Consider the following 25,176-nt stretch of genomic DNA (forward strand, 5'->3'; position numbering starts at 1 on the left):
CCGATTATACATCACACATCACAGTTTATCCACTATATCAGTTATGATATACAACTGTAAAAAGCAGAACAAAAATATGTAGCATATACTTATGACCATGTGATATTTCAGTTTTTCTTTTTTAATAAATTATATATATATATATATATATATATATATATATATATATATATATATATATATACACACACAATTCTGACCAATTGTTGACCAAGGTAAAATAGTATATTGTTTTATAAAACAAGAGAATACATCACAAGAGTAAAATTATAGGCTTCCCCATCCCATTTTATAGTTGTCATAGCAATCTACCATAAAGTCTGACCATAAAGTCCCTGATTTACTGAAAAATACTGTATGTTTTGTTGTTGTACTTGTACAGTAGTAAGCCAGGTACTTATATCCCTATTGTATAGAAGTTCCCTAAACACCTGTTATATTCAGATGTTCCCTTTTTGGTACATCAGGTACACAATCAGTTTTGATATTAAGTTCCTTTTAAGACACTTTAGGATCAGTTAGTTTTACCGGATACTATTTTGTGCTGTTTTGGGAAAAGGAGTGAATTTCATCCATATACACATTCATCGGAAATAACAAGGGGATGCACATTTTGGCAGGTCTAATTGGAAAAGGAAGCATGGGGACTGGATTATGTTGTGTGGGCAGCGGACCGTGAGAGGATCACCACCCAGCCAGACCTGCTGGACCAAACCACTGAAAGCTGAGTCCACTGCCCCAGAAGGTGAGTAAGGAGAGGTAGCAGTTAGCCTCGGCTCAGCCGTTGCCATGTGGAGAGGCCTCAGAAGTTCGAGATAATTATTTATGTTTTGCAGCGTTTATCACCTTTTGAAAAACAAGATGATTTTAAACAAGATAAAAGTGTTGGCTGCACACCACTTGAACTAAGAGGTCAATAAGGTTTAAACCATGAGGAACTTTTGTACATTACTGTTTTTGTACTTGATTTCTTTGTCTGTTAAGTTGTCTATGTATTTTTTTTGCTTGTCAATATTTCAATTATATCAAGTGATGCTGAAATCCAGAGTCAAATTCTTTGTACGTGTCAACATACTTAGCTGATGAAGCTAATTAAAACTATTACATAATGTATTACGCTTTTATGTTTAAGTGTCAAGGCAAGATGCCCAAAGTTGAACTAGCCGTCCAACTCAGGATCATTACACACATACAGTGACATCTGACCTGTCTCTCTCTCTCTCTCTCTCTCTCTCTCTCTCTCTCTCTGTCCCTCTCTGGCTCTCTGCAGACAGACAGCTGGACTCAGCCAGTCTTCCAGCATGGTGTATGAAAGGGGGTTGGTCCATCGGGGGACATGGTGTCAAGTAAGAGACCGTTTTCAAAGTTCACAGTCACAGAGCTAAGTTTACCACCACCAGAGATATACTGCCGCGAATCACTGCCAGTTCCTCTACTAAACTGTTGCCTGTCTGCCTGACCTGAACATTTCTCATTAGTTCACTTCTTCTGATATTTTTCCGGAAGTTTTTTTGTGGGGAAAAGGACAAGAGTTCACCATGCAGTCCTGTGCCAGGTGTGGGTTTGTGGTCTACCCGGCTGAGAAGATCAACTGCATTGACCAGGTAACACACAGAAAGATTGTGATCACAAGAAAGCTTAACGGGTTTCTTTGAGCATTTAATCTTACAAGTACATTTCAAAATAGTTAAAACTGCTGTAGTCAGTAGTTACATCAAGGTATGGTACACACTTTCAAAAGACCTGAGGCACTGGACTTTATATTGTTCATCAACTTCTTTCAGGACACATTTGTAACTTGAATATGGGAACATTGAAATTATTCCAAGGATCTCTTGGTGTCAAATACAACTCGTGGCTTGGTGTGCAAACAGTGAATGTAATGAAATACAGCATCTGCCAATAAACTACATTTCAAAAATACATAAAGTGTATATAATGACATACTTCCTAATGTAAAGTTTTAATTCTGCTAGAGATACGAGCATAAAAGGAGTAGCATTCAAGCTATATATTATATATTTATATATATATAATATATAGCTTATATATATTATATATATATAGCTTGAATATATATTACATATATTATAATATCTGCAGCATTAAACACATCCATGTTACTCTGACTGGTATATAATGCATTTGTTTTGTGAATTTAATGTTATCAGAAAACACCTGTCCATGTTTTTAACTTATTCTGTTTGCACATAATAAACTAGATTGTAATCAAAATGTAGAGATTTAAATCTTCTACATTAATAATGTGATTTGTCTTTTCCTCTGTCAGAACTGGCATAAAGCATGTTTTCACTGTGACGTCTGTAAGATGGTGCTCACTGCCAATAACTTTGTCAGCCACAAGAAGAGGCCATACTGCTCTGTGTAAGTATTACCAGTAGCACCTGATTATATCATTGTTATTTTAGCATTATTCCCAGAAAAAACTCTCTTCAGGGGACATTTTAGTGTGAAAACCGTTTCCTCAATATTCCATTTGTTTTCCATGAACTCAAAATTGGTGAATAAAATGATGACAATTTAAAATATATATATTTATCATCCATTTAGACATAATCCGAGGAACAACACTTTCACAAGTGTCTATGCGACCCCCATCAACATCAACGCAAAGAAGCAAAGCAAGGCGAGCAGTGAGGTGAGATGACGTCACGTGCACAAACACACAAGCAGCAACATGAGACCAAATATTTCGGCCTTGATCTCAGTCAAGGTGCATTGTTCACAGGCTGACATCAGTCACTGTGTATGCCGTGAGTGAAATGACCATTTATGATTTGTTTGTCATGCGCTTGCTATTCATAGTGGTCAATGTGTTGGTTAAGGTTTAAAAAAAAAGAAAAAAGAAAAGGGGATAGATCCATTCAAACTGAATTTAAATAGATCTACATTTGTTAATAGTATTACCAATATTATTCTCATCGAATACAACAATATTTTTCATGTGTTCACATTGTCCCCCGAATGTAGTCGGAAACGGACAATTCAGTTTTTCAATCCATCACACGAAAAGGACTCATTCCCATTTTACGGGTGGAAGAGACGGAGGCGGTCGGCTGCTCTGAGTCCACGGTGACGGCAGCTGTGTGGAATGGACGCCGCGGCTCTGGTTATTTCTGTTGCTGTGGCAGAGGCGAGACAACCCCCCTCTGCTTAGCCCGCTTCATGCTCTGAAGGCTAAAATTATACGCCAGGAGTAAAAAAGCCTTGCATCCCTTCCTCTCCTCTGCCCTGACACCTGTTCCCGTCTGTCTGTAGTTCAAGCCCTGATGCTTATATTAGCAGTACGCTGGCCAGCTCATCAGCTACTGCTATATGTCACGAGAGAGATATAGGACTTGTTGATATTTGGTATGATGGCCACGCTGAGTAACCCTCAACCTTGTGTACTTAACACTCTCACATACGTTTTGCTGCGGTGAACATGCAGAGCTTGTGTTTTCATCAGTTCCGAGGTGATACTTGACTTGTTTTCAGTGAGTTTCTGTGAGTCTCATATTAAAAGTTTACAGAGTCTTCATAGAAAGGCATGTCTCATGTTTATTGTTAGCCCTTTAGCGATGGTGTTTCAGGTCAGTGCTGTCTCTTATCCCCGGCAATGAAACAATTCTAATATTAGTTTTGGACATTTTTACAGCTTAAGGATCATTAGCAAACAGCTAAGAGTTTCATCACTCAGTGCTCCTCTCTGGATCTTTCTTGGCAGGTCCAGCTTCTTGTTAGTTATTAATAACAGCACACTAATAGTATCCCTTCATCGTGACGAATGCAAGCTCAAGTTGTCGGGTTTAAGTTGACAAAGCAAGAATAGAGGGATGTTTGGCTCTGTGGATCTTAAATCAGGATAATATCCATGTTTCTGATATTCTTTGCATCATTCAGATTTCATGCATCCAACTACCAAAGTGGATGCTGTAAACACATGTCTCGTGTTTGCAATGCGCAAATGTGTGTTGGCCTTGGCTTCATGCTTGTCGTCTGTGTGCACTTGTAGCTGAAGTATCGCGAAGATGGCGAACGCTTTATGTCCACCTTCCACCAAGACATGAGGTCCATGGAGCTGGAGAAGGCTCGCCTAGCCAGCCAGATGGCAAGCCAGGTGAGCTCCTGGTGGAAACTGTATAATTTCCGTGTTCATGGAGGAGGGTAGTCGAGTAACTGGTGTTATATTAGGCTGTCGCTGTTGATGCATTGAACCTCATCTTCCCTCTCTTGTCTGTGCTGATAACTGCGTAGACTCAGGCCTTTCAGTCTCAGTCTGAGTTCTCCCAGCAGCAGACATGGTGCTCAGGCATGGTGACCAACCAGGAGATAGTAACGATGTCTCAGGATACCACCCAGAATACCATCAATGATGTGAGTACACTTTTTTATTTCCTCCTCAAGAAAGCTTCCCCTTTTTTGTATGAAACCTAAATATGGTGTCTTTAAATATATATAAAGAAGCACAGTTGCTAGTATGGATAGTGTCAATGGCTTTGCATCAATATTGATGAAGTTGATGTTGTTTTGGCAGGTGACGTACACAGAAGACTACGAGCAGTCAAAAGGCAAGGGGAGCTTCCCCGCCATGATAACGCCAGGTTACCAGGCTGCTAAGACAGCCAATGCTTTGGCCAGCAACGTAAGTGCATTTATTTGCTCGTAATGTTCTGCACTCAAATCCAAGACATTTGTTTTATGTGTCACAGTCAGTGGTTGTTTGAAGTTGCCTTTATGATTAGCCAAATTAAGTTCTGTGTTTTTTTTAATTTGCAGCTGGAATATAAAAAAGGACACGAGGAGAGAGTTTCAAAATACACCACGTTTGTTGACCCCCCAGAGGTTCTTCTTGCCAGGAAGCAAGGACACATTGTTAGCGATGTAAGCTTTAAGCCTTTTATGATGACTTTATGATATCTTGGTGTGTTGTATCTCACGTTGGACGAAAAGCCACTAACAAGACCAGTTGAGTATTACGCAGTTTGTCCTGAAGTCTTTTGTGTCGGTGAGTACCTGAATCACTGCTTTTCTTCCTCCAGGTCGCCTACACAGAAGAGTATGAGCAGCACAGAGGTAAAGGTAGCTTTCCTGCACATCTTACACCTGGATACAAGATGTCAAAGAAGGCCAGCGAGCAGGCCAGTGATGTAAGTAAAGAAATGTACACGTACATGCACACAAACGCTCTGGTAATGCCCCTCCCCCGATCAGCGGTTGGTAATGAATTGCATGTCCCACCAGATTAAGTATCGTCAGATGTATGAACAGGAGATCCGGGGTAAAGCCAGCGCTGACGCAGCGCTACCTGGAGCAGTTCACGCCAGAGAAAATGCAGAGAACTTCAGCCAGGTATGGAATGACCTCTTACTGTTATTTATATGTTTTAATGTAAAAAAGGGCTCTTGCAATATCACAAAGGACGTCACGTTGTCATTATGCTGATTAAAGTTCTTTATATGCCTTTTTTTTGGACGGTGAATTATATGAAATATATTGTAGGAAGAGACAACAAAGGTCCCTTGTCAGTCCCGCGTGTATAGAGGATACATGGTGTGTACCTTAGAGCTCCAGAGCTACACATCTTTTTATTTTTAAGGTTTCCATTGTTTGAGATTTGGGCCCACGATGATGTTTTAACATGAATTGTCAGTTTAGACCGTATGATTTCATTTCCCCCTAAACACTTTAAGAAAGTAGTGTGTAGCACTTTATTAATTATTTGAATTCATTCCTGTATTTAAAAAAAAATGACAAATAAGTGATCTTCTGTTTCCAGATTGCCTATACCGAGCAGTATGAGCAGCAACGAGGCAAAGGAAGTTTCCCCGCAATGATCACTCCTGGTTATCATCTGGCAAAGAAGGCTCAGGAAAATGCGAGCAATGTGAGTATCAACCTGATGACTAAACATGGTGCAGTGCTTATGAACACTGCAGAATATCTTTGATGAACACGAAACCCTTCAGTAGACTTCACTATCTTGACTTTAGCACCATGTGAACTGGTTGCAGTCAAAACACAACAGAGTGTGGAGTGTGAGAGCTTCAGCGTCATCCGTCATGTGGCCTTGTCGTCACTGGGGAGAATAGATGAGGCACTACAGTGTAAACACCGTGTTGTCATTCTGAAAACGCTCCACACCGACTAAGTCCGACTGTGTGTTTGTGTGTGTGTGTGTGTGTGTGTGTGTGCGCGCGCCGCTCATCATCCTGATCCTACGGGAAACACAACATGTTGTCCTCCTGCATGCGCTCAATCATCTGTCATCCCTTTGCAGTTAAAATACAAGAAGGACTTGAGCAAGATGAAGGGCACCTCACACTTCCATAGCCTGACATCCGAGGACAATCTTGCCCTAATGAACTCCCGGAAGATCAACAAGATTGTCAGTGAGGTGAGCTGGTTTGTGATCCATTGTGAGGCGTTCAAGGCAAAGATTATTTTGAGCTTGATAAGAAAGCGTTTCCAGGTAAACATGTTGTTACAGTGCATGTGTGTGTTTAAGAGCTTGAAATATTGGATATACTGTGTCAGTTCCCAGCAGACATGAAGACACCCAACTTGCATTTTCGGCATCTCTGACATGCCTATCCGGTGTGGTTACGGCTAACCTCCAAAGCCATCCCGACATCCACTCAAACTAAAATGACCTCACACAACAAAACAGTGAACTCTTGAGCAGCTATTCCGAGTCTCAGGATTATGTCATAGAAATGTCACAATTGTCTTTTTCTTGTCCGTGAACAATGTTCTGATTGAATGCTTAAAGGTTTTAAATTAGGTTTTACATTCTGCCTGTGTTGTATTTGAGTGGTAGTTAGAGTTAGTTAAAGTTAAATAGTGTTCCGCTGTCATTTTTAAGCTTATGCAAAGCATATTTATTAGAGTTAAAGGTTTGTCTCACTGACTCTTGAGTTATGTGATGACAGGCACTTTATTTTTAGCACATAGGGGCCACAAAGGAAAAGCTCTAACTGGTCAACAACAAAAAAAGGGTTTGCTATGAAACATTTTCCAAAGAAGCTGCAGTTGTTTTTTAAATTTTAAACTGTGATGTACATAGCTATGATAAGAGACATGCTAAATGGTTACACCTGACAATATTTCGTACTGGGCTCTATCAATTCTTCGTTAGATATAAGTGGGCTCAGTTATATTCCAATTTAATTCAGTCTATCTCACTAATCAATTTCAAATATAGCCATACTTTCGTACTACATTATATTATTTATTGAATGTGTCTGTTTGATTTATGTTGCCTATGTTTGCTTTTTGATTTTATGTTTGCTTTTTTGTTTGCTGTTGTTGATAATTTGACTTTTGTTTTTGCTTCGACTTTTTACTGAGGTGAGATAAGCCTCAAGGTTTTTACTTTTTAAATCTCACCTGCACAACTTGCTTCTTCTATTTTGTCGTTGTGTCTCTAAAAGAACAACTCTCATATTTCCTACCAGGTGGAGTATAAGAAAGACTTGGAGAACACCAAAGGTCACAGCATTAATTTCTGTGAGACACCACAGTTTCAAAATTCTGCTAAAATCGCCAAGTTCACAAGTGTTGTAAGTATGACAAACAACGTGTTGTTTTTCTAAATATATAAATGAGAAAAAAGTAAACCATAAAATAGCTATTTGGCCTTAATGTAAATGTCATAAGGGCAAATATATGGACAATCCTGCATAATGATCTTTCTTAATCTCTCTACACTCTTAAAAGAACAAGTACAAAGAAAAGTACACCAGCGACATGAAGGGCCACTATGAAGACTCAGGGTACGATCAGAAGACCATGCATGCCATGAAAGCAAGGAAACTGGCTAGTGATGTAAGTATTGTTTTTTATGGAGTTATAATAATGTAGAATTTCAATTGAAAGATTTATGCAAATTATCTGCTTGGACCCATTACGACATATTGTATTTTAAATACTCGCCTTCCCCTGCTATTCTGTTTTTTTCTGATCAGATATGATCAGTATTAGATTTATAAAAGTTATATCCCTGACATGGTCTGCTTGTGAATTCCAGATTTCTTATAAACAAGGCTGTGAGCAGGAGCAGGGTGAATACAACTACCCAGCCACGCTCACACCAGGCTACCAAAGCCAAAGGAAACTGGACCCACTCAAAGACGTGAGTTTTCTCCAATTCAATCCCAAAGTGTCTTTTCTTTAGCTACATGCAATTTACATTATAATTACAATGAAAAACATTTGAATTGTAAACATATTTGTGTTAGGTGGATCATCTTATGTGATACATTTATTATTTGTAAAAAAATGGTTTCCTACACGACTGCAGAAGAACTACAGGCAACACATCGACCAGGTCAAGTACAGCCAAGCAACAGACACACCTGGGATGGTTTTAGCCAGGAAAAACGCCCAGCTTGTGAGCAACGTAAGCAAAGTGCATTATAACAACAGTCACTGCCGAGGCTTGATCGTGATCACACCAACTTCATCAGCACTTTGCAGCTGCAGACTGAGCACTGAGCAGTTTGAACGTGTTATTCATGTGTCTTTTAGCTAAACTACAAAAAAGGCTATGAAAAGACCAAACATCAGTACACACTCTCCCAGGACCTGCCCCAAATCAAAGCGGCCAAAGCCAATGCCGTCTTGTGCAGCAATGTAAGTTAACACACACACACACAGACTTTGCACTCTGGAGTATGCACGTACAAGAAAATCCCTTCTGATTCTTCGATTGATCATTTGAACGTATGACTCCAGATTAAATATAAAGAGGAGTGGGAGAAGAACAAGTCTAAAGCCTGTGACATCGGCGTGGACGACCTGAGTGTCAAAGCAGCCAAGGCTTCCCGTGACCTCGCCAGTGACGTAAGCAAACACACACTCTTCTCTTCTGCAAGGACAAAGGTGCACTGTATATGAAACACAGTTTATGCCTGTGAAAAATGTGGGTGGAATAAAAAGTTTATAGCTGGCAAATTAAATTCTTGTGTTTCAGATTAAATACAAAGAGAGCTACATGAAGAACAAGGAAAATACAGTGGGGGTCAACATGAGTGACTCCAGGACTTTGCACTCTCTTAAAGTGGCCAAGATGAGCAGTGATGTAAGCAGAAGTCACTTTGATCATTATTAACAGGCATTAAAATGCACCTTTTGCAGCTGCAGCATATGTGCGGACTGAAAATGAGTCATTTATTTCGATCGTTATCAATTCAGATCGAGTACAGGAAGGGCTCCAAGGAGAGCCAGTCCCAGTACAGCCTTCCCCTGGACATGATCAACCTGAGCCACGCCAAAAAGGCTCAGGCGCTCGCCAGCGACCTGGAGTATCGCACCAAGCTGCATGACTACACCGTCATGCCTGATGACATCAAGGTCCAGCAGGCCAAAAAGGCTTATTCCCTGCAAAGCGAGGTAAGAGACGGGAGAGGGGAATGATATCTTGTCTGTTATTCAGATGGTAAATGCTATAGAAACATAATTCCCCTGGTTAATGACTCTTTCGGTTTGCTAAACAGAACCAGTATCGTTCAGACCTGAACTGGATGAAAGGAGTGGGCTGGGACTCTGAGGGATGTCTGAACATTGCCCAGGCCAAGAAGGCTGGAGATCTGCTTAGTGATGTCAGTGATGTTGTGTTTGTGTGTGCCTCTTTCAGTTTGCTCATTCATTTTACACACTGTTTATCTACTGCACTCTGCTGCCTTACAGACTAAATACCGGCAGAAGGCAGACAGCTTCAGGTTCACCCACGTTGCGAATGATCTCTCCATCGAACACGCCAAAAAGAGCCAGGAACTGCAGAGCGACGTAGGGTCTTCACTTTAAAGCTGTCATCGTATCCATTCAAATTTGGTTTACTCTTATATGATATGTCTGTGTGTTTTTGATTTTCAGCTGGCGTACAAAGCAAACACAGAGCAGATGCTACACCAGTACACCATGACAAAAGATGAGCCCCTCTTCAAACAAGCAAAGGCTAACGCTAATCTTCTTAGTGGGGTAAGTTTACTGGAGTTCATCAAGATGAGCAGATATATACCACTGGATGAAGTTACCACAATATAAATGTATTAGTCAGATTATAGACTTATTTGTATCACACATTGCATATTTTTTCCATCCATGCAGCCTCATAATAAATACCATATTTTGGATTAAGTATAGTAGCTGTGTTCTTCAGATATGTTGAAAGCACCTGCACACAGGTTCTTACATTATGTTGCCTAATTAGAGCTCTTCTCAGGTTTGATCTTGTTTCCTTCTACCTATTGGGGGAGAGACAACGTATCCGGTTATTATTTTTATTTTTATACATTTTAATGATGATAATGGTCTGGTATACCACAATAATGGCGTTGCAAAAATAGAGAATACAGTATTTATTCTTTGATAAGTGCACTTTAACTAACGTGATGCTTTTGTCATTTATATCTTACATTTATTAAGTCAAGATGATGAAGATCAGGACCCTTTACTTTCATTGTCTCTGGTTAAAAGTTCATGCTGTAAAGTAAATCAGACATTTCTGATTTAGACACCTGACTACTGGTTCAACCTGTCATGTGTCTTATTTATGATCTTCAACAGTCAAAGTGCTCTAGATTTATTTGTTCTTCTTCAGAAAGTGTACAAGAGCAAATGGGAGAAGCAGAGGGAAAAGGGCTTCGAGCTGCATTTGGACTCTCTCTCCATACTCACCGCTAAAGCCAAAAGAGACCTGGCCAGTGATGTGAGTTATTCTAACAGTCTGCACCCTTAAGGTTGGCTTGATGAGAAAAGTAGATTTTTTTGTTTTTGATGCAATAATGTTATAATATATTTCTACTTGAATAATTGCACATTAGTAGATGCCTGTAAAAAAAGAAGAAAAAAAAGAAACTAATTCAAAGACTGGCTTGCAGGTCAAATACAAGGAGAAGCATGAGAAAAACAGAGGCAAGGTGATCGGCATTAAGTCCGTCAGCGATGACTCTCAGATGGCCCACTCTGCTCTGGCTACCAAACTACAAAGTGGCCGCGAGTACAAGAAGGACTATGAGGACACTAAGGCCAAAAACAGGTGAGGCTCTAGACCTCGATGGAGCGTTTTTAACACTTAGCTCCAATCTTGGTCCATCAGACCAGATTTAACTGATCGGGGATACTGTTGTTAAGTTTGTTGGTAAGATAAACAGCAGTACACTCGATCACTGAGTGCTGTGATGATTTAGGAGGTCTAAAACTCCTAAAGAACATTGTCTAAAAAAAATAATATAGAGGGTTTTAATTTAGCATTCAAGGTCATTTTAGAGGTAAATATTGTAGACTTCTTTTTAAACATAGATCCATTGGTTATTTCTGCATTATTAGCAAACTAGCATTGAACATTTTTGACATTGCAGCCCTTACGGCCATGCCAGCAGTCATTTTGACTCATTTCAAAATGTCACAAGCGCTTACATTTAAGATTTGCTGAGCCAAAAGACCCCACATGCCTTCACCTTTTAAAGTCCAAAGCAAGATTAAATGCTGTACTAAGCATTTTTTTTAAGTGGTAATGACCCCAATTACCAGAGAGCACTGCTTCAGCATAAAACCACAAGAACTGGCCTCAAATCGTGTGTCATTCAAACTCTCTATTTATGCAGCGTTCATCTGGATATGCTGAACATCAGCCATGCAAAGAAGGCTCAAGACCTGGCAACCGAGACCAACTACAGGACTTTCCTCCATGAGTATACGACTCTGCCAACGGACATGAACGTCGCCTGGGCTAAGAAGGCCTATGGACTCCAGAGCGATGTAAGTCTTGTGGTTAGACATTCAAATAAAAACTTGTTTTATGCAACAAAAAAAATTAATTCACAACAGGACTGTAAAAAGTGAAAGCTGTGTGGGTCTTTATTTAGAAACAGTACAGGTCCGATCTGAACTGGATGAAGGGCGTCAGCTGGGAGGCCTCAAAATCTCTGGATATCCAGCAGGCAAAGAAAGCCGGAGAGCTGGTCAGCGAGGTAACCTCCAACCATATGCCCCAGAATGCACTGCTGAAATCAGCTGCAGGTTAATCTATGATATTGTGGGTAATATTATTGAAAACATGGAATTGTCACTTAAATGCTATCCCACAGGAACAGTTTCCGTCCTTTTCACTTATTTATGGAAATTATATTGGACCTCAAATGTAATTCAGACCAAACCATGCAGTGTATAATTAACCACACTAAAGTGCTTTTTATAACTAGAGAACTATGTATGTAAATTAGCACAGAGAGCATGAGCAACTGATAACCACAATTGTGTATCATGTGACTGGAAAGCACATATCTAAGTTTACAGCTTAGGTCAGAATGTATTTAAAGAGCGGCGGGCCGTTCCTGTTCTGTAGAAACTGGGTTAAGTAAGTGGATTCCATGCGGCTATAACAAGTGAGCAGAATTAATATAGTAGCTGAAGCTGTTACAGTTAAAGGATCCCCCTTTCCTTGTTGCTTTCTCTTTACCAAATGGATTTGGTTTCAAGGTCCACATTGCTTAGAATGCAATGTTACATGGCTTTATTTTAATAAAGTACACCAGGAAATGCAGGATGATTTGTGCCATCAAGACCTCCTTCCTATCTAAGGGAAGTGTCCCTCATTATTGTCAAGTGTTCAGTTTCTTGTGCATTTGGAAACACGGCCCAGCGGCTTTATTACGGAAACTTCAAAGCTCTGATATCTTATCTGTTTATGAATGTTAGTAACGTGAGTTATATTTAACACATTTTGACGAAAAGACACAAAAAAGTCTGAGATTTTGAAAATAGCATGGATAACTAATCATTTAAGAGTCTGGCGAATTTCTATTTCTAGATATTATAATCTCTCAATATTATCGTCCTGCAAACTCCTTAAACCTTTTTCTTCTTTGTCTCAACACATTTCTCACCCACAGACTCTTTTTATGAGCACTTCTTTGAAAATGCATGGAGATGGTGCTGAAAGATATTTCTGTGATACATCTAGTGCAGACTGGAAAACACCAGACTCTATTCAAAACGTATTCATACGCAGCCACTTATTTTTAACCTCATTTCAGTCAGGGTTTCCGACATTAGACCATGAAATGACAGATGGAACATAAATAGAACAGAGCCTTGAGTTCCTCCTGCGGGACTCCCATGTACTGTATATAAATATATACTCTATATATGTCTATACAATATGACCTGTTTCCTTTTGTTTTATTTTCCAGTTAGTTAATTTGTTAATAATATCATTTTGTGCAAAGATATTGTGCCCTCTACTGTTCATCAAATGCATGTGCACACTTTTTTTTTCATGGCTTCCTCTCACTATGACAATCTTTTGATATTCGGACCCTCTCATTTCTTTTATTTAGAAAAAGTACCGCCAGGATGTGAGTGGTCTGAAGTATACCAGCGTTGAAAACACTCCGGAGATGGTCCAAGCCAAACTCAGCAACAAACTGGCTGTTGATGTAAGTTCAGCTGTCATTTGTTTAATGCACCAGATAAAGTATGCAACTAAAACAAAATAAATATGAAGCATTTGTGTCCCCTAAGAAATGTGTCTAATTTCTACCATCTTGCTAAAATAGATTTTTTTTAAATCTTTTTTGACTGAACTTGGGGGCTTTGCTAAACTTAGCATGTCTGACTTCTGCACTGATGGCCTCCCGTACATCCTGTAAATATGAGGTATACAAATAGAGGCACATTGTATGCTCAGTAAAGCCTTTATTTCTGCTTTACAGAGGTTGTACAAGGAAAAGGGTGAAAACATGAAGCACAACTACACACTGAGCGGAGAGCTGCCTGAGATGGTTCAGGCCAAGCTCAATGCTACGAACCTCAGCGAGGTAAAACCCACACTCACGAGAACACATGTGAAAGCCAATCAATGCATCGGCTCAGCGGACTTTCTGTGTGTGAACTGAGTTTATACATTATGTGAATTTTCAGAACTGTTACAAGGAATCTTGGAAAAAGATACGTGATGGCGGTTACAAGTTGCGTCTCGATGCCATCTCTTTCCAGTCTGCCAAAGCGTCTGCAGAGATCCTCAGTGACGTGAGCTTTGCAACATGCTTGTTATCGCGTCATAACATTTCCAGCGTGGGCCTAAAATATATTTGTCTGCATAATCTAACGATTATTTCCGATCACCCAAAGAAGCATTTTTATTTGTCCTGGCAATCTCAAACGAGAGAGCTTCAATCAACAGTTAAATCGTATCTATATAATGCATTATCAGCAGATCACGGATACATGACGTTATTCATTTCAGTTTTGTGTAGTTGACTATTTATTGAACCGACTGACCGATTGGAACATTTTACATTTTACACAGCATTTCACTTAACTCATCTTACTCAAAGTAACTAGTTAAATTATTTGTCATTTTAGCAAATGTACAAAAAAGAATTTGAGAAGACCAAAGGGAAGATGATCGGACTGAGGGGACTGCATGATGACATGAACATCGTTCACTCGGTCAACGCCAGCAAGCTACAGAGCGACGTAAGTGCTCCTTCACTGTAACTCAGAAGATAAAAAACACATTAAAAACAATATATACATTTATTATATTGCAAACACTCTCCTCTCTGTCTCTTTGTGCATATCCAGCTTAAATACAAGCAGGACTCTGCAAAGGAGCTCTCGAAGTTCCACCTGTCCATGGACATGCTGGAGGTGTCCCACGCTAAAAAGGCCCAGTCGCTGGTCAGTGATCAGGACTACAGGCTCACCCTGCACCAGTACACCTCGCTGCCTGATGACATGAAGGTGCTGGCGGCCAAGAGAGCGTACGCTCTGCAGAGCGAGGTGAGGCCTTTTTTTTTTTTTAAAGTAGCAACATCAATTTGTAATATGCACTTATTCAACCCATGTTTGATCATGTTGAACAGCACAAAGTAATTCATTAAGTAATTAACAAAGATATTTCTTTTCAATACATACAGTATTCCGCTTGAATAAAGTGTTGCACACTTCGCCTTTACTTTGTTTATTATTGAAACATTTTAGGAGCAATGACTCCAACTGGATGTTTGACAGTCTTTTTTATTGTGTGTGTGTTTGTCACAGAAAGTCTATCGCTCTGACCTGAACTACCTGCGCGGTGCAGCCTGGATCGCCACCGGCGCTCTGCAGATCGAAGGCTCCAAGAGGGCCACAGAGCTCATTAGTGAAGTAGGACATATTCTTTTTTTTTTTTTAAGTGTGTTTAGTGTACACACAATACTTAATCTACTTAAGTCTACTTGTGGCTCTAGATCTTTAAGAATATAACCTCCAGTATTTAATTGTGAACATATCTCGTCAGCTGATAATCATTTTCTTGTTAAGCATACAAAACATTCACCTTGAAATCTATAAACGCACACTTTGTTGCTTCTTCTGTCACAGAAAAAGTACCGCCAGCAACCGTACAACTTCAAGCACACCTCTGTCACAGACTCTCCGGATATCGTCCATGCCAAACTCAGTGGGCATATCACAAATGAGGTAGGACATTGAGCCTATTTATTTTAGTTCTGTTCCAGTTCCTGTTGTTTCAAAACTACACGGCTGTTTTATATTTTTCTCGCAGCGTTTGTACAAAGAGAAAGGGGTGCATGACCAGCATAACTACACCTCAACAGCTGAGAGACCAGAGATCACGCAAGCAAAGATCAATGCAGCCAACTTCAGTGATGTACGACAAGTTCCTGGGACTGTGCACGTTGCGATATTCTGTGGACTTTTTCACAGTGTCAGTCATTTTAGGGTTAATAATCACTGGTTCTTTGTCCCTCTGCTCCAGGTCAAGTACAGAGAGTCGTGGCACACTCTGAGGGCTCAGGGCTACAAGCTCACCATGCAGGATATCCCCTTCCAGGCTGCCAAGTGCTCCACAGGAATCGCCAGTGATGTAAGAGCGGACGAGACTTAAAAACATGTCAAAAAACATATCCACCTAAAGTGCACCACACGCATATGCCAAATACCTATAATGCAACTAAATGCAGCAGCACAACAAAGTAAAGCCTTTTATTCAAAGCTTCAGAAAAAGTAGGATGTCTAAAACATTAAATTGCAGTAAGCTACAGTTGTTACATCTGTGTGTCTGCAGAATAAGTACAAACACGACCACCTGCTGGAAAAAGGGAAGCACATCGGGGTGAAAAGTGTCTTGGACGACCCGAGTTTCCAACTCTGCCGGCAGGCGGGCCGGATGGCCAGCGACCAAGAGTACCGCAAGGACGCCCTGACGTCCAGCGGGCAGTACCACCTCAACCAAGACATGATTCACCTGGTGACGGCGAAGAATGCCCAGGCCCTCGCCAGCGAACAGGACTACAGGAAGAGACTGCACGAGTACACGGTGCTTCCTGATGACATGAAGGTCAAGTGGGCCAAAACGGCTTACGACCTGCAGAGTGAGGTGAGACGGGTGGATGAGGAGGGGGGAACTTACTGATGTGATTCCACTTGACTGACACGTTTTATCACCTGATGTCTAGAATCTCTACAAGTCAGACCTCAATAACATGAGAGGGGTGGCCTGGGACGGTGTGGGTGCACCTCAGCTGGTGTCGGCTAAGAAGGCTGGAGAACTTATCAGTAATGTGAGTAGATGTGACTGAAGCCAGGATTCAGAAAATACAACCATGAGTTCTCCAACACACGCCTCACCGGCTTCATAATAATATGATCAGACGGAAAAAATACATCAAAATTCTTTCACCTATTTTAATTTGTTTTTATGTTCCATGTACTCCCTGAACTGTTCATTTATCCTTTTGGTACATTGTATTTCCTTTCATGAACATGAAGTGCTGCTTCAAAGCCTTCAACTGGCATGAATAATATTCTGGGCCAGAGTGCTGGAACATTTGTTGATTTATTATTTTGTTGAGCTAAATATTTTCTAATAAATTCAATATAAGTTGCTTAAAGTGTTTTTGGTCTTCCTTCATGCAGAAGAAGTATCGTCAGCTGCCAGACAGCCTAAAGTTCACCTCAATCACTGACTCTCCGGATATTGTCCACGCTAAGGCGAGCTATCAACAGTGCAGTGAGGTGGGTGGAAAAGATAATCATACTCACAAAATAATGCAAAATCTCCAAGTTGCTGTTGTTTTTACTGTAAACTCCTCAACACAAAAATGTTGGATGTTGTATTGTGCGATGAATGTTTTTATAACTCTCGTGTCTTTACACTACAGAGGCTGTACAAATCTGGAAAGAATGACGACATGCACAAGTACACTTTACACTCAGATGATCCAGACTTCGTCAGAGCCAAGATGAATGCCCTGCAGATCAGTGACGTAAGGCACACCTCAGATACTTTCTCACAATCCTAAATGCAAGCGAAACCACATCAAAAGATGCCGGTCTGACGTGTTTTGACATTTCTATCTTCAAAATTCTTCCTCCATGAAGAAAGTTTACAAGGCATCTGGAGAGCGAGTGAAGACATTGGGCCATGACCTGAGGCTGGATGCTATTCCCTTCCAAACGGCCAAGGCCTCCAGAGAAATGGCCAGTGATGTGAGTTTGTGTGATAATTCAAGTTGTGAAAAGATTTAATTAAGTCCCTTCAGTCTTTCTTGAAGCAAAGCACAAATTAGGATTCATTAGCAGCTCTTACTGTTAATTTACCTTTTTGTTATTATAAAAAAAAGACCATTATAATGGAGTGAAAACACAGTTAATCTTGAATTGTACAGTCAGCCTTTTTCTCGCCGCACAATTATTTACTTCAGAGGTTGAAAAGTTTTGCTTGCGTTCTTTGGATGTAGCATAATCAGCATAATGAATGTATTTAACTCATTTTAAGGCATAGCATTCACGAGTTGCTTTATGAAATCCATTTTTTTTAGTCACAACAAATTATATTAATCTGCAAAAGTGGTCTTAAATTTGAAATCTGCATCTTTCCGCCTCCCGCAGTTCCGCTACAGGGAGTCTCACGTGAAGGAGAAGGGCCAGCAGGTGGGGCTGCGCTGTGTGGAGGACGACCCGAAGATGGTGCACTCCCTGGCAGCCAGCAAACTCCAGAGCAACCTGGAGTACAAACGCCAGTCCAAGGAGGACCGGGGCCAATTCAAAATCCATGCCGACCAGCCCGAGTTCCTGCTGGCCAGAAAGAGTCAGGCTCAGGCTAGTGACCTCACCTACCGCAGCAGGCTCCACGACTACACCTGTGACTCCCAGCAGCTCAATGTCAAGCATGCCAAGCAGGCGTACAAGCTGCAGAGTGATGTAAGTCACACTCCATGTGGAGAGTTTATTGTAAAACGTGTTTTCAAATGGCTTTGACACAGCCAGTGTCATCATCTAATTCACATTTATTCACTATTTATGTGACACTAAAGAAGGAGGAGGAAAAACTGCAGTCATACATGCCCATACAAAGCAGCCCTGTATCCCTTTGTATTTTATGTTTCCATGGTGCATATCTGTGAAGCATCTCCATCCACTCTCATCTGTGTCGTTTTTTTCGGACGCAGCTGCAGACAACAAAAGAGCTTGAAAAACTAACCAAAGTTAGCGACTAGCAGTTGAACAGCGTGGAGCATTTAACAGATAAAGAACCAGATACATATGAATGTCATATGATGTGATACATGAGTTGGTGGAGACCAAAAGCAGAGCTATGAGGAGAGTGAACATAGGAGTTATTTATCAGGTGGCCAGAAACACACCTCCATGGTGAATGTTATATTATTCAAATAGGGAACTGTTTCTTTGCTGTATGCCACAAACTAACTGACGTGCAGTGAACCTTGGGCAGGGAGAAATTCTGTTTGTTTTTTTTACATCACTTTAATTTTAAATATGGCGAAAGAGGGTCTTGTAGACCCATTTCAACAAATTTGATTCCTAAAATATCGATGTGCCTAATTGTTGCTCCTGTTACAGGTGAACTACAAGTCGGACCTGAACTGGACCAGAGGAGTGGGCTGGACCCCTCCCGGGTCCCACAAGGCCGAGTTGGCCCGCCGGGCTGCAGAGCTGGGGCTGGCTGAGGGAGTCACCACTGACGAGGCTATTGCAAATTATCAGCACATGATGATGGTGAGGGAACAGGAAATCTAGTCATTTACTACAAATAAACTGTTTCTCGTAAAATAAAGTGCACAGGTCCTTTAAGAATGATCCGGTTAACTTTCTCCGGGCCCTTCTTTCAGATGCATCGCCAGCAGCAGATGGAGCAGCAGCAGCAGATGGAGCAGCAGCAGACTTCACAGCAGCTGGAGACCAGCGAGGAGACTCAACAAGGCGTCAACATGGACGCCATGGAGGTCCTTCACGTCAAGAGGAAAAAGACCATCCAGACTGTCCAGAAAAAGTCCACCAGCACCACCTCATCGTCATTTAAATCCATGGAGAAGAAATCCAGCACCACCTCCTCCTCTTCATCAGCTGCCCTCCACAACACAGTGGAGACATCCATGTCTAGTAAAGCGTCTGCGATAAAAGAAGCGTAGATACTTGTTTATAGGTGATAGTGTGTAGAGATGGCCACTTTAAGAAAGTGTGGTTAACTTTACAAGTGGTATTTGTGGTATCTATTTTGACGAAGTGACTCTGTAGTTACACAACGCGCCACACTGATATCCAACGGAGCTACTGTAGGTGCAATAATGAACTGTAAAATGTCTAAGGGATGATACGCATGTTGAATCAGGAAAGGAATTGTCAAGTTAATTAAAAGCATTGTCAATGTATGTGGTGAGCAAAAAAGGGAATTTAGAAAGAAACTTTATTTTCAGATTTAATTAATGCAAGGTATCTTTTGACATTTGATGAACAATTGAATGGGTTGTATTGCCTCTAAAGAACCCTGCTCAATACCAGGTCAAGGAAAACATCAAGAATGACTAGACTGTTTCGGGTTGTTTCAAGTTAAACGTCATACTGTGTGAAATATGAAAGTTTAAATGATGTATATCAAATGTGTTTAGAAGATATGTAGCTGGGCTAGCTGTATGGCCAGCACTGGAGAGGATCTTTTTCATCGTTTTATTATTTTTTTTATCTTTCGAGATGAAAACAGACTGCGAGTTCAAATGAACAAAGGCCACCTTGCGGTTTTCAAACATGCGGTTTCCTAACGAGGTCTGCTAATCTAGTGCACTTTGAGCTCGGCTCAGTGAGAAAGAAGTAAAGGCCTCCTGAAATGATGTGTGATCTACATTGTGTCTGGCAGGTTCAGCTTTTTGAGTTTGTATCAATGCCCCTCTTTAATTTAAAGCTGGGCTGGGAGTAAATACTTGGTTTTATCGCTGATAAAAATAAACTTTTCAAAGCAAACTGAGATTTAGTCTATTATTTCCTCAAAAAATCAAGAATATATTCAAGGGTAAACCGCACAGTTATTCCACAACTACTGTAGTTCAGTTGATCTCGCTTCTCTGGTAAACGTGTGGACGTTGGCGTAGACTCCAGGCTTGTTGAGAGGACTCTGCTGGTGATTTTTAGCTTTCTGAAACCGAGGTGGAGTGAATATTAAAGAACAACTCTCTAGGTTATCTGAATCAAGACAGACCGTGGAGTTATTTGTGCATGAGGCAAGAGGATAACCGCAGGCTTTATTTTGCTTTTTGGTAAAACCCCCTTTATGCACATTCCTCATTATCAAAGAGTCATTTGTTTGTTTTTGAAGACACGTTTAATATTTTTTCATCGATAAAGATTTTCCATTGTACCGCAGTGAGCTATACACAAGTTAAAACATGAAAACTTGTGAGGTAACGTGTCCCAAGTTTGGACTCAGAGATCTCATTTCTACACAGGGAAAGTGTGTTATTGATACAACAGAACAATTACAGAGCACATTATGGGCACGTGCATCCTTATGAACGTAAATGATGAGCGATCCAGTCAACAAATCTGCCGATGTTGGCGTAGACTCCGGGCTTGTACTTCTTGCCGCAGCCGTCGCCCCAGCTCACAACACCAACTACATAGTGGGTCCCATTACGCTCACACACCAGAGGGCCCCCAGAATCACCCTGCAGGGACAAGAGAGGAGGCATTATCTCTGTTCTTTATTCTCGGGAATACAGTTACAAGAATATATAATAGAGATAAATAAGAAATCACATCTCACACACCTGGCAGGAGTCAACGCCTCCTCTTAAGTTGCCTGCACAGAACATGCTGTCGTCCAGAGAGTCTCCGTAAACATGGGGAGCTTTACATTTCTCCTGGGAGATCAGGAGGACACGAGCATCCAGCAGATGGTTTGTACCGGACTTCTCTGAGAGAAGACGGAGAGTCGCATCAAACAGACTGTATGTGTTCAAATGCATTCGATGACACGTTTAGTCAAGTGTTAAGGGATATAGTTTGAGAAAGAAATGACTTTTATGTCATTAATGTGGATGTACTCTGCTTTAATTTGATTTTACGATAAACATTTTACACAAACGTCTGCTTATTGTTTGCAACAGTTTGTGTTCATTAAGTGCTTAATTTTGAATATCATGAATGTTGACAAATACTACTGGGTCTGGATGCATGTTTTCCTTTATGATCACATTATTCACTTTAGTAATACAAAATTAATAATTAAATAATACAGTATTTCTTTTTTGTCTTCATAAATAATGTATGAATAATACAGCACTTGAAACTTAAAATGAAAAAGCAGATATAAGTTTCCCTGTTTTCCAATGTGAATGCGTGATAATGTGTGATAAATGTGTGATAATGCGTGATAAATAGAAATGTGTGATAATGCGTGATAAATGTGTGTGATAATACGTAATAAATGCATTATATATGCCATGAGCTGTCAAAGATCAAAACATTTTTCCATTTGCTTTCTTTAATCTCATAGCTGGGCAGTTTTTTTTCGTCTTCAAATCAAAACTTTAAGTTTAAGTCTTTTTATATCAACATTCATTATGTCATGACAGTTTGGTAAGATCCTTACGTGTTTCGGTCACACCCCACCCTGAGATCACACACTCCGTCCCGCTGCTGAAGGGCTGGTTGGGCAGGCAGGCTGACTTCACAAAGCGGGTTTCTTTGGCACAGTACGGACTGTCGCGGACCTTCAGCTGAAGCATGGCTGCACAGGAGGAGCACAAAGCAAAGAATGGCGCATCACCAGTACACCAGTACATTTCATTTCACACAGTTACAATCATTAATTACATTTATCTATGCAACTATTTCCTCACCAACATCATTACGAAGAGCGACGTGGGTCTCCTTGTAATCCTCATGCACGATGGCCTTCTCCACAGGTATGACCTGATCGTATATTTCCTCCTTCTCGATGTTCACTCCTCCCACTACCACCTGCATTTCCACTCCACTTTCACTGGACAAACACCAAAAGAGTTAAATAAAGGTCAGGTGTGTGTCCATGTACTGAATAAATTCACATCTGAAACTGCTTCTATACATCAAATCAACGCTGGAGCCTACATGCAGTGTGCAGCAGTCAGTACCCAGCAGGACTCGAGGAGGATGCCTCCACAGATGTGGATGAAGGGCCCTGAGGAGCCTTTGAATCTGGTCTGTAAGGAAACCTGCCAAGGATGAGCCCCAGGAAGAGACTTCTTCCCTCCAAAGATCCTGGAAATGCGGCTGGGCTGCGGCCTCCCACACAGGGAGAACTGGGCAGCCGTGACGTCCGGCTTGGCTGGAGTCGGATCTGTTTCACGAATGGTCGGTGGGGTGGCTGGAGCTGGGAGGAATGAAAATCCAATTTAAATATGTGGAGGCCGGGATCTTTCTGTGCATGTGTGTGTGTGTGTGTGTGTGTGTGTGTGTGTGTGTGTGTGTGTGTGTGTGTGTGTGTGCGCATGTGTGTGTGTGTTTTACCTGCGGAACACTTCCTAACTTTACAATAGTTCCACGTCAGTTTGCCATTTTTGTTAATAAAGCACCATGGCTGATCATCTCCATCAGGGTTCCTTGAATACAGAGATGTTACAAGAAGTATTTAAAAGCTCTATAGCATTACATTTATACTTAAAAAGTTAATCTTAGTTGTGCATTTTACCAGCCTATTACTTGCTCTGTAAATAATTTATAAATCAACCAGTTACTGACCTTTTGAAAGTGTGCCTAGAGTTACTAAGAAAGCTTTTCACAATATATAAAGAACATTTACAGACAGACAAACATGGATATGTCAACAGTAAGTACATGTGCAATATTTATACAACTCCTCACCTGCAGTAATTGTGTGGTCCAATTCCATCAAAGCCTGCATAATCGATAAAGGGATCTCCCCCATTCTGCCGGATGAAATTGGAATTCCAGTCAAGACACTCTTCCTCTTGAACTGTTACACTCCCCATGCCACGGTACAACTCTCCATCCTCTTGGTAACAGTCATTTGGTCCTAGGAAAAATAATCTTTTTTTTTTTAAGCCAGGGGATAAATGGGAGATGTGTGCTTTTTTCCTATTTAGGGCAGAGAGAGAATTGTATTATTGTATTCACCAACTTCGCAGAACTTTCCACTAAATCCACGAGGACAAGAACATTGGAAACTTTTGGGACCCTTCATGCAAGAGCCTCCATTCTGACAGGGATTGGGCCTGCAGAGAGAAGCTGTGAACACAGGCAAGGAAACCAGCTCAGGATGTCCAGTGCAAAGGCATCAATGCAAGAGGACTTTGTGAGTGTAATATCATGAGAAAAACAAAATCAGTAACACGATGCTCTATACTCCATCATTAAATTTGATAAAAACAGACCTTTGGTGCAGTTGGGTGGTTTGTATGGATGCCTGCACTTGCACTCGTAGAATGGAGCCGTGGGTGTGACAACACAGCTTCCTTGGCCACATTTCACGCTCTTGCAAAGATCTTTCACTGAAAAACACACGGTGCGATCATTTGATCTAGTTTACATGAAATCCTCTCATTAGCTTTGCTTTTTGTCTGTTTGTCAGCCATCTAGTTTGATCTGTTTTCTGAAAAGAAATGTATGTTGTGTGCTAACTTTCTGCCTGACATGGTTTTGTATTAATTGTTTGCATTGTGTATTTCCTACTTTATATGATGCACACCTTACTCCTCTAAGCGTTTTGGTCCTGCTTCATGTTTTGCTTTCTATTCACATTGTAATGGTATCATGATGCGTTTACTTTAAATCTCAGAATTCATTAGGTTAAGCTTTTCAGTAAAAAAAAAATTGAATATTATAATTAAGACTCTCATAAACCTGATCTCAGTCATACCTGTCTGACACTTCTTTCCTGTGTACGGCTCAGGGCAGAAACATCTGAAACTCCCGTTGGCAGCGTGGTCACAGCTGCCACTGTTCAAACATGGGTTTGGATCACACTCATCTAAATGAAGACAGAACCACATCAAATACTTGCTAATGTAAAGACATAACATGTTGTCCCACCAGTTATCACAAAGAGTAAAGTGCAGTTGATTATGTCTGCGTCCTTGGATCAATACACTGTGTGACAAGATATCTAAGTGAAACTACAGCACGTGTTCAGCATATACAGGCAATCAAACCAGACGCAATTTACCTGCGATATCCAGGAGTTCATATAACCAGTCATTATGAGTGTAATCAAAGTCTTCTGCAGGGCTGTCGGTGGTGTAATCGTAATAATACTCATAGTCTGTGAGGAAAAGAGAGGCGTTCAGGCATTCCAGTCATGAAAGACTGAGTCACTGTAAGTCAAATTCAAAGTGTTTTTACCACCAGTGTCATCTGTTTCTGTGAACACCTGTAACAAAATATAAATGCATTCTTTATCAAGTTGACTCAGATTTAAGTTTTGCATCTCTTCCAAAATATGAATTAAAACAGAGATTCCGTGTTTCAGACAAAATGAATTCCTCCTATGCGATATGCATACTTACAGCCGAGTGCTGTCCAAGCGCACTGAGGGCACACAGTTGAACGAGAAAAGCTATGAAGCACACGGTGTTGATGTAGTTCCTGGCCATGATGGGACCAGTGAACGTCTATGGGATGCTTTTTGCAGCCCTAAATAATCCCTCACAAACACGGAGACCCTGAAACACTCCACCCACCTGTTAATCATTAGTACGCTACATTGATTTTTTCGGTTGAGGTCATCACAAGTAAAGAACATTAGAAGAATACAAAGTGACAAAAGGCTGATGCTAGTTTGTAGTCATCAGGTTTGATTTTGTAAACATTATTATTTTTTATAAATATGTAAGAAGTAAACATCTATATTTGTCAACTGATGGCAGCTCA

General features: G+C 40.7%; 2 protein-coding genes across 2 annotated transcripts; one reads left to right on the plus strand and one right to left on the minus strand.

Moving 5' to 3' along the window:
- The first annotated feature begins 634 nt into the window (after positions 1-634).
- Positions 635-19,685, plus strand: nrap (nebulin-related anchoring protein). Its single transcript, XM_034559379.1, has 45 exons — positions 635-745; positions 1,271-1,346; positions 1,507-1,604; positions 2,291-2,385; positions 2,572-2,659; positions 4,016-4,120; positions 4,258-4,377; positions 4,538-4,645; positions 4,780-4,884; positions 5,043-5,150; positions 5,245-5,352; positions 5,780-5,887; positions 6,281-6,397; positions 7,458-7,562; positions 7,720-7,827; positions 8,030-8,134; positions 8,303-8,401; positions 8,530-8,634; positions 8,737-8,844; positions 8,975-9,082; positions 9,196-9,393; positions 9,498-9,602; positions 9,691-9,789; positions 9,877-9,981; positions 10,604-10,711; positions 10,884-11,041; positions 11,610-11,763; positions 11,871-11,975; positions 13,344-13,442; positions 13,719-13,823; positions 13,927-14,034; positions 14,371-14,484; positions 14,593-14,790; positions 15,052-15,156; positions 15,373-15,471; positions 15,557-15,661; positions 15,770-15,877; positions 16,079-16,390; positions 16,470-16,574; positions 16,930-17,028; positions 17,175-17,279; positions 17,395-17,502; positions 17,905-18,216; positions 18,877-19,032; positions 19,146-19,685. Exons 2-45 carry the CDS (start codon positions 1,337-1,339, stop codon positions 19,443-19,445), a joined length of 5,478 nt encoding a protein of 1,825 aa, XP_034415270.1. The 5' UTR covers positions 635-745; positions 1,271-1,336; the 3' UTR covers positions 19,446-19,685.
- Positions 19,686-20,813: 1,128 nt separating this feature from the next.
- On the minus strand, positions 20,814-24,899 carry habp2 (hyaluronan binding protein 2). The gene is made up of 12 exons (XM_034559320.1): positions 24,809-24,899; positions 24,473-24,568; positions 24,167-24,277; positions 23,682-23,798; positions 23,425-23,535; positions 23,152-23,323; positions 22,798-22,889; positions 22,399-22,660; positions 22,149-22,291; positions 21,899-22,036; positions 21,075-21,220; positions 20,814-20,972 (listed from the first exon to the last, which is right to left on the minus strand). Exons 1-12 carry the CDS (start codon positions 24,897-24,899, stop codon positions 20,814-20,816), a joined length of 1,638 nt encoding a protein of 545 aa, XP_034415211.1.
- Between the last annotated feature and the right edge of the window lie 277 nt (positions 24,900-25,176).

Source organism: Cyclopterus lumpus, chromosome 19 (genome assembly GCF_009769545.1).
Source record: "Cyclopterus lumpus isolate fCycLum1 chromosome 19, fCycLum1.pri, whole genome shotgun sequence".
Lineage (NCBI taxonomy): Eukaryota > Metazoa > Chordata > Actinopteri > Perciformes > Cyclopteridae > Cyclopterus > Cyclopterus lumpus.

Excerpts from the sequence above, each read along its gene's own strand:
- nrap (XM_034559379.1), top strand. Across the intron at positions 8,635-8,736 it reads ATGCCGTCTTGTGCAGCAAT|ATTAAATATAAAGAGGAGTG; the intron begins GTAAGTTAACAC and ends GTATGACTCCAG. Across the intron at positions 11,042-11,609 it reads GACACTAAGGCCAAAAACAG|CGTTCATCTGGATATGCTGA; the intron begins GTGAGGCTCTAG and ends CTATTTATGCAG.
- habp2 (XM_034559320.1), bottom strand. The coding sequence starts at position 24,899 with ATGGCCAGGAACTACATCAACACCGTGTGCTTCATAGCTTTTCTCGTT. Across the intron at positions 23,799-24,166 it reads AGGAAAGAAGTGTCAGACAG|TGAAAGATCTTTGCAAGAGC; the intron begins GTATGACTGAGA and ends TGTGTTTTTCAG. Across the intron at positions 23,324-23,424 it reads TGGAAAGTTCTGCGAAGTTG|GACCAAATGACTGTTACCAA; the intron begins GTGAATACAATA and ends TATTTTTCCTAG.